The sequence below is a fragment of the Coturnix japonica genome, chromosome 20 (assembly GCF_001577835.2).
Source record: "Coturnix japonica isolate 7356 chromosome 20, Coturnix japonica 2.1, whole genome shotgun sequence".
Classification (NCBI taxonomy): domain Eukaryota; kingdom Metazoa; phylum Chordata; class Aves; order Galliformes; family Phasianidae; genus Coturnix; species Coturnix japonica.
The window spans coordinates 2314909-2329223 of NC_029535.1; the positions used below are offsets into that span (position 1 = coordinate 2314909).

Sequence of the window (14315 nt, forward strand, 5' to 3'; positions counted from 1 at the left end):
CCTGCAGAGAGAGCTGCCTTTACAAATAAAACACTGGGGGCCTCTGACGTGTTCTTACCCCGGTCTCCATGTGTCATGGTGAACCGCTGACACCATGCCAAAGACCCAGCAGATAACTGGGAGCTGTGGGCTTCTGCTCTTAGTCCTTAAGCACTTACCAGAGTTGCTGCAGAGGCCTGAGGTTACGTGTCTGTAATGCTGCCTTGTAAAAAGAAATGGGGCAGGAGTTAGCCTGGTGGTAGTAGGATGTCTGCGAAAAGGAGAGGGAGGAAAGAAACAGATTGGCCAAAGGACAGGGAAGGAAAATGCAATAAAGAGCAGAAATGATTGGACGGTCCCCAAAACTGTGAATAATCATTTTCCTGGCGGTGTTTCAGAGACAACTTCCTAAGTTAGTGCTGTGGGGAGGAAAATTAAATATTTCATTGCACAAATATTAGTTTCCTGTTTTATAAAGATGCAGCCTAAAAGGTTTGGCAGAAGGGATATAGGAAGGATTTTGTTTCCTTCTAAATACATTGAGGCCACGTGCTTGTATCTGTTCCTTGAGATCTGTAATCAGGGCCTACAGATGGGAAGATGGTTTTAAAATCTGACCCAGAATGAGTCCTTTAGTGGTGTGAAAGATGCATGGACACCTGAGTTAACTGTTTTTGCCTTTTCAGATATCAGTAGAAAGCACCCTCCTGTAATGACTGCTGAGTAAGACTGAAACATTTGAAGGGTAACGTGAAATAAGGCGTACAGAGGCTTTGAAGCAATCATCACTGCGAGAGGCTTTAGGCAGGTAACAGGTGTTGCAGCACATGGTGCAGCTCTGACCATTGGCAGCAGGGGCTGTGCCTGGAGCACTGTGGTCCTGCGTGAACACAGCAGCAGGTGCTGGGGAGAAGGGAAGGGGGAGCTTGGCAGATGGGGTGTGCATTCAGGGAGATAGGAGCACAGGGCTGCTTAGGGATTTGTTAATATTTGTTGAATGTTAGAAACTGCTAACTGATGCCCTTAAGGAACACAAAAGGATTTCTAACAGGAGGAAGGAGGAAAAGTATATAGATTTATCTGCGGTCTCTTTGACTTTGTGTATAATTCTTCCTCAGCATACATTAACTGTTGGGAAAGTATTCCTACTGTAGCTATAGGTGCATGGGTAATCTGCTGGGAACTGATCGGTTGCAATCCTCTGGGTGAGAAGTGCTGTGCATGCCCTACCTTGCTGTACTGGGGGGGCTTGTTGCTGCATTTCAACTCAGTGCTTAAATCCTCCTGAATGTCTGTGCCCTTCCAGCAGATCCAGGCTGCCACAGCTTGGAGCAGGAGGTGGTTGAGACAGTCCCACCAGGCTAGGTGGTTGGCGAGTTTGGATAGGGTCTAACATCACAACTTTCCTGTGGGGATCCCTCAGGTATCCTCTGCTGCAGTCCAGTGAGTGAAGAGTTCTGAGAGATCTACATTTGATTGAGTTTAGCCTGATTATGTGAGACCAAAAATGTATTGGAGAGAGGGAAGGGGGCCCCATTAATCCTGATGGCTGCTCACGGGATGTCTACCCAAAGAGAGCAAGGAAAAAAACAACTTTGCTCATAAGGGAAAACTGGTGACTTGCTACAGTTACAGCAATCAAGAGATACACATCTTAACCAAAATGGCTGTAAAGGAAGACAGCTCCGTACGATTTAATTGAGTTTGAATCCCTCCACAGAATCCAAAATCTTCATGTTGGCAAATACAGCCCTACCACAATGGAAATACTCAGAGCCACAGCAGCCTCATGACTGCAGAATGGGGAGCACAGGCTGGAGTTTGCAGTGAAACCAAAGATGGGTTTTAAATCAAGAGAAGAAAAAAATTCTCTTGGAAAGAAGTTAAAAGAAGATGAGAGTAAGGAAACGTTTACTACAGTCTTTCAGAAATTCAAGGCTGGAAGTTTTCTGCAGATTAGCACAAATACATCAGTTGGGGAGAGGAGCCCATGTACCTCAGTGTTGCTGCAGTATCATCTCCATCAGCTGGATAGCTGGAGCCTTTCCCTGGCGTTCTTTACACTTTACCCAGCAATTAATCTGGTTCCTCCTGCAGCTCAGTGCTGTGTGCTCCTCCCACGCCGAGATGGGGCAGTGGCAGAACACATCGTGCTCTCTGCTGGGTGCTGCAGGGAGGAATGGGGATCTGTGGCTTCAAAGGAGCTGACCCATTATTCACAGCCCAGGTGACGCAAAGCCATTTTGACTTTCTGGTTTTGCCCTACCATTTCTTGTAGGAACAGCTTCCATAGAAGGAGCTCTGCGTCATTTCCCAGCAATGCTGGTTGATGACTCTTATTCAAAGTTGGAAACATGAGAAAAGTTGAAAACTGAAGAGAACAGCATTATGGACCAGGTTTGCTCATATCGCTTTGATCATTCTTTGTAACAAGAAAAACTGACCCTTAAAAGCCTTGAGATTCTTAAAGTACCGGTTTGAGTATTTGATTGAAGGAAAAACAAACAAGCCTTATGTATCCGGGAAGGTAAGAAGGGAGAGGATCCACAGATGCTGCCATCATGTGCTTGTGTTGGTTTTCAGGATGCATTGTATGCTGTCTTGCACAGAGAGAAAAGAAAAGGGTTAAATTCTCACTCAGAAATTGGAGTATATTTGCATATAATTGTGTCTAATCAGGAACTGAACAGCCCTTGGGGACTGTTCTGAGGTATAGCTGAGAAGGATGCCTGGGCTGAAACAATAAGAAAGGAGATTTCCTGGCTGCAGCTTGGAACAATGAGCATGGAAGGAAGCATGGAGTTAACCAGGGATCAGGGAGTGACTGCACATAGAGAGGGCAGATGGGGTCTGGGGTAATTGAAAATCCACTAGCATTGCACTGAAATATGGTCCTGCTGGCCTGGGGATGGGTGTGTAAAACATATTGCCAGAAATCTTGCAGGATGGACAAGATTGTCATCATCGGCCATAACTTTCTGTACAAAAGTCAGTCCTGCAGATTTGTTAGGTATGTCTGGTGAAGCCCCATTAAGGAGAGGGGTCGTGTTTTGGTTAACATTAACTGCAATGGGGGCTTCACAAAGGAGTTCCTCCTTTAGAGCATCTGCTGGATCACCTTGGAGGCCTTCCTGCTTTGCAGCACTTGCTGCAGCTTCTTTGAGTGGAATATTCATCAGCGTTGTGCTGCAGCTTGATTTTTTTTGTGTTCAGGTGCAATAAATATTGTGCCACTTTTATTGTAAATAAACATTGTGATAAATATTGAGGATTTTTGTGTGTTTTGAGAAGGTGGAAAGCTGGAGGAAGTTGGCAAAAATGTAGTAGCAAATGCTGAGATGTTCTTGGTGATTGCAGCCTTCTTCTTAGGTGATAACACAGTGCTGTTCCCCTGGTGGTGGAGGTGCTGGTTGTCATTTATGACCAATGTGCTGTGCTGTTCCTGTATTGTTATTGTGGACGAATTGTTTTCCTGAGCATTACGCACTGGACACGTGGGAATTAAATTCTTCCTTTGTTGCAGATCACAGAGGCCTTGTTGAAGGAAAGAGATAAACAAGCGAAGTGGAATGGGATTCCCCTGCTGTTACAAAAGCTATATGAGCACAGTCACCCAAACAGTGATTTCTCCCAGTGCCAAAGCATCTTAAAGGTAGTGTCCACTGCTGTGTTCTTCTGGAATCCATGTGCTGTTTTGTTGTTGCTTTCTATAAAGGCTTACTTTACATGTGCATACTAACAGTGATTTTAGAAACTGTTTCTATGATTGTACCTGTGAACTGAATGTAGATAAGAGCTAGGAATGCCTGTAGTTGATTAGTCAGTAGATCACATGGATGCTCTATGGAAGATGTGTATATGCAGATGAATAGTATTCGTTGTGAATCTTTCTTTCTTTTCCATTGCATGCAGGAAATCTCTCCACTTCTTTCAATGGAAGCCATGGCGTTTGTGACAGAAGATAGAAAAGCTGCTCAGGAGTCCACTTTCCCCAATACATACACATTTGACTTGTTTGGAGGTGTTGATGTAAGCATGCTCTATTTGGTTTGCTGTGTTTTGGGGTGGTTTTTTGGTTGGTTGATTGTTTTTTCCAAATATTTCTGCAAAATAGTTGTGCCATTATTACATTCATAAATAGGATCTTTGAGACTCTTCTAAATGCAATCTGCAGAATGATTTTACTGTATTGATGTTAACCATTACCATTGTGGCTCTTCTGCCCCTCTACTCTATGCTGGTGAGGCCTCACCTGTAGTACCTAGTCCAGATATGGAGTCCTTGGTGCAGGAGAGACATATTTCCATGTTACATAAAAGACAGGATTGTTTCTTCAGGTAACCTGCTTGTAATGAGCTACAAGACCTCTAGGATATTAAGAAATAGCTTCAAATGTTTTCTAGTTGTAAGATTAAGTGCAATACAGTCAGATTTAGAGCACTGAGAATTTCCTTTACCACTGAAGGTGTGTGGGGACTTGTTAAGCACACTAAGTGTGCTCTGTTAGCAAGATGGTCTGTGTTTATTGCTGGCCTGCAGTGCGCACCATTTTATCTATGGAAAAAGAAACAACTAAGCAGGGCTGCTTGGTTTATGTGTAGATATTGGTTGCAATTTGGTGTTACAGAGATACCTGAGTCTACTCAAATTCCCAATCATCAGCCGCTGCAGTCTTAGCTTTCATTAGAAACATCTGACTCGTGTTTCTCAGTGGACTGACTTTATGGTTCTTGCAGTCTCTTTGCTGATTCACTCTTATTACAACAGCATGCCTTTGTTTCAAAAACATCTATTTAGGGTGTATTGTTCTGGGAACAACACTGGCTTAGTTGCTAATATCTTGTCAACCGAGGACAAAGTTCTTCAGCTACCCAATAAATTTGGAACATAATATGAAACTGCTTAAAATAATACCTTTTATTTTAAAACAGAAACAGCAGTACTTCTTGTTGCAGTACATTTACTACAAGAATATAAAGAACTTTTATGTTTAAATCTAAGTGCACACGTTTGAGCTTTCAATTGGTAGCAGGTTGTTTTAGGTTTAGTTTTCTTTTAGCTTTCTTGGGTTACAGAGTACAGATCAGACTGAAATCTATAGTTGCAATGTATTTTGAAGTCCAGCAAGATTTGCTGTTTCAAAATCGGTATGTATTTGCAAATTGCTGAAGGTTCATTACTTTGGGAGATGTGTGATACCCATCCTTCATGTTACCTGGAATGTGAAATCACTTTCTTTGTAGATTCACTTTCTTAATAGTTTGCCATAGGAAGACTATTTCATACAATTGTTATTCTTTCTTCAGGATAAGCACAGCTATTTCTGTTAAGTCTGACATCAGTGGTTTTTTACTGTACAGACTGAATCTTAGTGATTTCAGCAGAGGTGGGACTAAGTTTGGGTTCATCACTGACAAATTAATTGGTTATTTGTATCCCAGTTATTATTCCCTTTATTCTTTATCTGTTGTCATTTCAGCTTTTAGTAGAAATTCTCATGAGACCAACTCTTATGACACAGAAAAAGAAACAAAAAAGTGAGTAAATACTTCTGCTGCCTTTTCCTTTGTTCTTGCTGTGTGCCCTTCTTGAGACAGGAGCTGTCCCATTTTTCTGTTGCTCTTTTCTCCATGCCATGGATTTCCTGTTCCAAAATGAGTCACTGGTTTCTTTATTTTCAGTAGTACTGATTCATGTTGGGGTTTAGGATACTCACCTGCTGTGAAGCTCAGGAGCAATCATGCTATCTGCATAACTTTTCTCAGTGCAGAAAATCTCCAACCACGAGAAACTTTTCATCTTACTGTTACTACAGCTGCTGTTAACGATTAATAACAATAACCCACTAACATTATTTATGTAATAGGATTTGTGTGGATTGTAAGATAATGTAAAGTATGCTTTTTCCCAACCTAGGCATAGTGACTAGTAATTTCCAAAATGATGTAAAGAGCGTTTGTTAATGAGGAGCAATGACTTCAGGGCAGTTTTCCTGCTGGAGCAGCTTGAATTTAGTGTTTTCATTTATCTTGTCTGTGATTCGCTTGGTTCCACACAACCCTTCTGAGGAAATGTCATGCTCTGCGCCATGCCAGAGAACTTCAAAGGTGAAGTGAATTGAGCTTGAGGCAGCTGTTTGTCTGTACCAAAAATACATCTGAAATATTGAAATGCTGGTATAAATAGCATTGAAAGCTTTTCTGACATTTTCTGATGCTGCATGAAAAAAACCACGTGAAGAGGCCTTTTTTGTTTTCATGTTTAATAACTGGAATTAATACATCTGTCAGCAGGCTTTCACTTGACAGACTTTGAGTTAATTTCTGATTTCCCTCTCCCCTTTTGAAATCTTGCTTACGCTCTGTCTTTTACTTCTGTGTGTGACTAAGCTGTGCACTAGACTTCAGATACACCTTATTGTCTGCAGTCCAAGGCAGAGGTGAGTAGTTGTTGTGGAAGAAACAAGCAATTAGGGTAGGTAGTGATTCTTCCTCTGTTTTTTCTTCTCCAAGTATTTGCAGGTATGGTGTAAGCCAGCACTTGACCTGAAGTTCTTGCTCTTTTCATAGCTGTTCATATCACTGCTTTGGATGTTAGTATTCCTTATCATCATAAGGCTAGTGAATGTCTGTGTTCTCCTTTGCAGTAAGTGATGACCTCATCAAGGACTGTTTAAGCATACTGTACAACACGTGTGTATGTGTAAGTACGACTGCTGTAAAAAAGTGTTCTTCTAGCTTAACTGATACACTGGTTGTGTTTTAAATGATGTGATTGTTTTATACTTGACAAGATAACAGGCCCTTTTAGGCATAATATGAATTTACTCTGAAACTTTTCATTACAGTCCCTTTAGAATACACAGCCACCCTATATTATGGATTATTATTCGGATATTTTGTTTTCTTAGGCACATTGTCAAGCTTAACTTCTCTTGTTTAGATCTTTGAGTCTCCATGTTCCCATTAGAAAGCTGTGTGGAGCTTTCTAACGTCATGCGTTCAAGCTTGAAGTTGGAAACTGGGATTGAATGCCCACATTGTAACCCAAGCTATATTGTATCTTGTTCAGTAACACTACTGAGAAACACTTTTTAAGTTCAATTGTGCAAATTCTTCATATACTAAATATCAGTTCAATTACCAGTTGATGACAGATCAGTGGCAGCTATGGAAGCAGCTTTAGAATTTTAATGGAGATCTAGAAGGGCATGCCTCTCATTATGCTTACAGGAAACATCTTCAGCATTGTTTACTTAATCACACAGTTCATTATGTCATAGCCTAGGGAGCATTGTTTAATGAAAAAAAAACAACAAACCAAGAAGGTAGTTACTGGGCTGGAGCTCTTCCAAAGACAGCAGCTTTATCTCAGGAGTTTGAGTACTCTGTATCTGACTGCAGAAAGGAGAGCAGAGGGAATGACGTTTTACTTACACAACTTATATTTCTTAAACCAGAGCTAATGTGACTTTTGCAAACTGTGCATACTGTAATAGCTAAGAAACAAGCTGTGTTTGACTTGATTTACTGTGTTGTTACTGCTTGCTTGAAGAAGCAGTGTTTGGGATCGTGGATATCTTGTGTGTGCAGCATTAACCGTTTTCGTGCTTTCAGCATAGAGATTTAAGTTATGTTTAATTCCAGAGTAGATAATCTGTGTTGTCAGAGATCAGAGCACGAAAACTACCTGTAATGAGCTGTGTGGGGGCCCCAGAAATTACTCTTTAGCATGCTTTAGTATGTCTGTTCTGTTCTTTGCTGAGTTTGTTACGGCTGACACTGGATTCTGGTTACTCATGCTCTGAAAGCAACGCTGACAGTTCAGGAGGAATTTGGGAGCTGAATTTGCATACTATGAAATGGAGCTGATAATAATTTGTATGAGAAACTAGAGGCAAGCCTCTCTGACGTGTTTCCAGGCATGCAGTGTTTACTCTTGGCTTAAGCAAGTAAACAACACTGTTCTGAGATGTAGCCTCCCATCCTGGAGTCTGTAGTTCTTGTACAGCCCATTTGAACTTCAAACAAGGGTTGGAGTTACTTTTGGTCACCATAAACACAGTGCTTTCTGGTCTCAGGAGCAGCTGATTTAGTAACACAGCCTCTGAAAAACTATCCTACATGTGCCTGTGCCAGGTGATTCATCAAGGTGGGTTCTAACTGTGTCTACTTGTGCTTCTCCTTTCTAGACGGAGGGAGTCATAAGGCGATTGGCAGAAAGAAATGACTTTGTGCTCTTCCTGTTTACACTGATGACAAACAAAAAGACATTCCTACAAACTGCAACACTCATTGAAGATATCTTGGGAGTAAAAAAGGTTTGTTACTGGTTTCTTATTTTTGTGTGGCTTTCCAGGCCAGTGGGGATATGACACTCTTAAGATAGTATTCTGAGTTCTTGTAGCTTGTTTGAAGCATGACTGTTTACACCAACATTATCTTTAATTACAGTTCAGGCAGAAGCCAGATTATGTATGTGGCTACTTGTAATGGTTCTGCATGACTTGCACGGGATGATAGTCCTTTCCTTCTAATTACACATTGATTATTTCTGTTATTTCAGCTTCTTGTGCTTCTCACTTACCATGGGTTTTGTCATGTCTCTGAGATTACCTGAAATTGTTTGCTGCAGGCTGAGGGAACGGGCAAATGAGATCATCTGCATGAAAAAGGTTTTTGAGCCTGCACTGAAATACTTGCTGATGTCATTGCAGCTTAATACTGTGACATGGTGCAAGTAAAACATCTGGGGTGTAACCCTGAGTAAATGCACCTTGTGTGTGTTAATATGGAGAGTGTCAGGGGCTTGTAGCTGTTGCTGGTTTTGCTTTTTAGTTTTCTGACTGAAGTTGAGGGTGTTGTACTTCCCTAGGGAGGAAACTATCTTAGTTCTTAGTAAAAGTTTATGCTGAAAATGGTTTCAACATCATTCTTATCTCTCTTAATGAAGTGGACTGGGAGGAAAAGAAAACTAGGAGTTAGTTGTTGTCTGTGAGCCTTCAGGAGACTGCAGATAGAAGCAGAGGACAAACCTGAAACATAATTTCTGAATGCCAGTGGTCTATTGAATGGTTTTGAAGTAGTCTACACAGTGAGGGATGGGTTCTTTGAAGACTTTAAGGATGCATTTATACCCTTCTGGAATTGATGAACATAAGTGATGCCAGTTGTGGATGCACAGCTGTTTTCAAACTCTTTACTTGTCACTGCCTATTTGCTTCTCTTCTACTAACACTGAGATACACAAATCTCACCAGGGAGAAACTGTAGACGAAACTTTCAGGCCATGCCTTAGTGAATATCATGTGTGATTCACTCAGCAGATTATGTTGTCTCTTCCAGGAAATGATACAACTGGATGATATTCCTAATCTTGCAAGCCTTGTGTCCAGTTTTGATCAGCAACAGCTTGCAAATTTCTGCAGGATCCTTGCTGTCACAATTTCAGAACTAGACACAGGAAGCGATGACAAGCACACCCTTCTTGCAAAAAATGCCCAGCAGAAAAAAAACTTGGGTCCTTCTCGAGCTGAAGTTAATCAAGGTAATTGTTACATTGTGAACAAACACATAAAAATCACAACCATTTACAATCTAGCTCTTCTCAACGTCAGATCCGTACTGTGTTTGTAGCAGATGCCCTGAGTGATGTGCCTTAAAAAGCATTTGTCTTTATTCCCTTTCTTCGAACGGTCTCGTAGAAATGGTCTTCTCAGTTAATGAAACTTTCTAGCTTTCACTTTCATATGTGATCAGTAATTAGATCAGATGAGTTCTGTCATTTTAGCCCTCTTTGATCAACTGAATGGCTTAAGATAATTGGATTTGTTTTCTGTAGCTTGGTTGTTTCCACGACCTTTCCTTTAGCGTCTCTCATTAATTTCCTGTCCTCCTTAATTCCTGAACTGAATTTCTACAAGCTTTGTTGCTGCTTTCAGAATAATCCCTGCTCTGATTTTAATCAGGCATTGTCATGAGCAGGATGTCTGTCTTTATCAACAAGGGAAGTATGTTTGATGTTAGTCATGTTGTCTACCATTACCATGCCAGCTTTTGCAATCTATGGGTGTAATCTGAACTTGAACCTGGGACACAGTGCCCATTTTCTCATTGTGCTGTAGAGATGCAGAAGCCACACTTAGAGGCACAAGTCTTGAATTCATACTCAACTTTCCAGGCAAGATATTTGAATTGAAATACCCTCAAAGATGGAGTCTGCTGTTTTCAGCTCTTCATATACTGAAAAGATTTTGAGCTTCTGAAGCAGACTTTTCTGTAGGCTCATGCCAGGTCATCTCAGGACTCAGGGAAAATAAAGAAAAGAGTTGGAGGGTGGGGGTTGGAGCTGTGTCTCTCATCTGCATTCTGCATTAGCCATGATTGTTAAAGCTCTGTTTGTAACCACTGCCAGATATGGAGTACATAGCAAGAGACGGAGAGTATAATATGGCTGGCAGAAGCTGAGAACCTTTAGTGGAGTGTATTGTCTTCTGCCCTGTGATCACCAGAGCTTGCTTGTAAACAGCAATGAGCATATGCTGCTGTGGGTGCAAAGATTAATTTAAATTATTTGAACAATAAGCTTAGATCCTGCAGAGCTGAACTTACCTAAGCAAATGTTTAACTAACCGTTTCTTGTTTGCACGGTCGGAGCTGTGTCTAAGATTATAAAGCTTATTCAATTTTAAAACCTTTTATCACGGTGTTTATTCTTTCCAAGATGGTACCAGTGGTCAGAATCACAGCTGTTAGCATAGAGTTGATGGCTAAATTGTTTGTGTTTTTCTACATTATTTGCAAGTGCAAAGACTTAGACGTGTGTCTGAACAGGTCTTGCAGTTACAATTCTTTGAAAATACTGGGACATAATGTACCTCCTGGCACCTTCCAAGTCCTCCCCCAAAGATTTCACAGATCGGTGACTTCTGGCCTTGGACTAACTGCTCTTTTTAAGGGTGCAGTGGTTCTATAATCCTTCAGTGTGGGGCAGGTGTCGTGTGCTCCCCTCCCGTTCTGCTCTGTGGTGAACTAGCTCAGGAAACTAATACATAAGAAACTAAGCCTTTTCCAAACAGGTACTGAACTGAGTTGGTTCAATTTGCTCTGAGGCAAAGGTCTGCAGGAGGTAAAACGTTGGAGGTGGCATTGTACAGAGGAACAGGAAGGTAGAGCTGGCCCTTGCATCGGCTGCTGCTTAATTTCTTCCTACTTAAGAAACTAATCTTGCTGAAAATTGATACCGACTCTCTGTGGGCTGGATAACAACAGTGTTGGCAAAAGGGAATTGGCCAGAAAGAAGCAGTCAGAGTAGGACAGAACTACTTTTTATCCATTGTCAGTCTAATATAAACCAAGTCAGTGCTGAGTTATGCCTGGGTTATGAATGCTGTCTTCCAGTCCTTTGTAGGAGAGTGTAATCAATCTTCAATCTTTGGATTTTTTTAAGTAGGTGGAATATGTTTCTCTGTACTCTTCCGTATTACTAATGCAGGTGTTTTGATACTTGGTGGTATAGAGGATTTGACTATTGATGATCTTGAATCACAGCAAAATGATTTTTCTTTTTCAGCTACACTTCTGAATATACCAGGTTTCATTGAACGATTATGCAAACTGGCAACACGGAAGGTATCTGAAACAACAGGCACCTCCAGCTTCCTTCAGGAGCTTGAAGAATGGTACACCTGGCTGGACAATGCCCTCGTGCTTGATGCATTAATGAGAGTGGCAAATGAAGAGGCAGAGCAGAGCAGTACAGGTATCTGGCCCACATTCCTCTAGCCACCACCAGCTAATGTGTATTTTATCATCTTTGGTGGTTGTCATTTGTTGCTTTTCCTTTCAAACAGTATCAATTCTGGTTTTATTGCATGAAATACTGAAATATGAGCACTTAGGTCTGACTCCTGCTTTGTTCTCTGGTAGCACTGATTTAGTTTTCATAAGCTAAAGTTAGTGAAAAGGAAAAAAAAAAACAACTCCTTTTCACACCATTTATTTGTTATCCTGTGCACCTTCATAACTAATCTCCCTCTGTGACAAGAACATACCTGATAAGTGGGGTAAGTGACTTTACCAGGGTTTGCTCTGAAGCTTAAGCAAATGGAATTCATTTCATACACTTGACATGAAGCAAGCAACCCCCTCTTTCAGAAGGAAAATGGGGTTAGTTGCTGGGGGAGCTTCTTCCAAGGGACTGTTCAGAAGAGTCAATGCAACCATAAGAGAAGGCTGTGAAATAAGGTTGTATTCTGAAAAACACACAAGAAGAGGAGGATGTGAATGTTCCAATAGTGCCTTGCACGTACCTTTATGCACCCTTTTGTGCAAACGGGGACTACTCAGTAATCTGAAATAGGATTCAGAGGGCGATTTTGCTGAGGTGCAACGTGCTCAGTTGCAGCTCTTGACCCACAACATCAGTTAGCAGACAAACCTAGACATACTTTCCCAGAATACTGCCTCAGTCTTCACTGACTTGTGGCTTAGGGATGTATGAGTCAAAGGCGGCGTCTGTGCTTTTTAGCCTTTGATGGTTTCCTTCTTCCATGTTCTTGTCTACTGAATGTTTCTTCACAAGGCTTCAAAAACACTCACACTATCCTCCAGCAGCGTGGTTGGCAGCTTAGTTATGAATGTTATAAAGACCTCATTACTTTTTGAACTGCAACCTGCAGGTTTTTCTGCCCTTATTTACTTTATCCACATCACTCGTAATTTCTGTTTTCTACTTAAATTTGTGGCATCCAGTTTCTTCCTTCAGCAGTGTAATAGGGCATGAAAATGGTTTAACTGTGTCCTAAATATATACTGATAGTGAGGTACAAAATGCAAGTAGATTAACAGTAAATGTTTCTGATACTCTCACCCCTGTTTCTATAACCTTTTCTTTCATGCTCTTTCTGATTCATTGATATACTAATGCATATTAGTTGATCTTGCTTATTTTGATGTATGATTCATTCAGCTTATGGAAAAATTAAACTTTAAGAAGTCAGACTTTCTCTTCTAAAATTTCAGCTGTATTTTTTCTCCTTCCTTTGCATTTAATTTAAATTGGTTATTTGTTGTACACCACCACTTTTAGTTGAGGATTCATGCACACACACTGCTCTTACATCTGCTGTGTCTGAGTGTAGAAGTAATAGCTGTAATGAATCCTTTCCTGTTGAAACCGCCTTAGGCTCACATCTTTGTCATCTTGTTCAGAGTCTTCTGATGAAAGTGGTTTGGCCAACACCTCAACACGAACACAGCTTCCACAGTCTATGAAGATCATGCACGAGATCATGTATAAGCTGGAGGTGTTGTATGTCCTCTGTGTGTTGCTCATGGGGAGACAAAGGAATCAGGTAAGTATTTATGGATGGTTACATGCAGAAGTTGATATCTCTTTAGGCTGAAGCACTCATTAATTAGGTCATGGATAAAGAAACATGAAGGGCAAAGCTCAAGACATAAAGCTGAGAAGATGTACTTCAGTTTTGTCAGTTCTGGGTGCTTCATAGCAGTCATATCCATATGTTCCATTTGCATTTCTTGCATTTGAAATGAAAAGTAAATGATTTGTTCCCTATCTTATGTAACTTCTGGAGAACCTATCACTGCAGCGTGGCTGTAGTTGAATTTCAAACAGGTTGAAAGCATGTTGAGGAGGTAAAGAGGAAGCAATCTGCTGGTGCAGGTTTGACAGATTTCCAGTACTGGCAATCTGCTCAGCTTAGCAGAGCAGCTTGGAATAGCAGTATATTGGGATGCCCTAAAGACTGGGAGGATCCAGGATCTTTTTTGTGTCCTTGAAGGGCTGTTGTATTAAGCAAGAGTTAGCTGTACTGGGGGCTGTTGCTTGAGCACACCTTCTACCCTATAGGAGTCACAAATACTTGTCATAGGCAATCCTTTAAATATATTAATTTGAATTTAAAGTAGAAGTGTATTTGTAGTACAGTTCTGCAAGGTGACTTATCTGTTCACTGTGACCCTGCAAAGAGATGCTCTGCATTAGAAAGAAATTCTATATAATAGTAAACAGAGGAAATATGCTGCTGAAGTAGCTGGCTTTGAAGCTGACTCCTAGTTTTATTTGCTAGAAAAACTCCTTACTCTTCCTTTGCCCTCATGGGAAGCCTTGGGGTAAAACTGCCTTGGCTTCTTGTTCTCAGGAGTTCATTCAGGATGGGATTTGAATTGTTGCAAGATTTAAAGTTACTTAATTCCCAAACAGTTACTGCTGAGAGCCAGATCCTTATGTAGAATTCCCTGTTCTTGCTTGACACATGATAACATCCTTAATTCTTTAATCTGTTTAAAACTTCCAAGGAATTTTGTGGCAGA

The 14315-nt window shown here is 41.0% G+C and overlaps 1 protein-coding gene across 1 annotated transcript in view; it reads left to right on the plus strand.

The window, feature by feature from the left end:
• The window catches only part of TRPC4AP (transient receptor potential cation channel subfamily C member 4 associated protein), a 29107-nt gene that overhangs the window by 4368 nt on the left and 10424 nt on the right, over positions 1–14315 (plus strand). Inside the window, exons 2-9 of the mRNA XM_015881358.2 lie at positions 3503–3631; positions 3892–4008; positions 5459–5516; positions 6626–6681; positions 8171–8299; positions 9324–9525; positions 11551–11739; positions 13191–13333. Of these exons, the coding sequence (XP_015736844.1) occupies positions 3503–3631; positions 3892–4008; positions 5459–5516; positions 6626–6681; positions 8171–8299; positions 9324–9525; positions 11551–11739; positions 13191–13333 (1023 nt within the window). The remainder of the gene's footprint in view (positions 1–3502; positions 3632–3891; positions 4009–5458; positions 5517–6625; positions 6682–8170; positions 8300–9323; positions 9526–11550; positions 11740–13190; positions 13334–14315) is intronic.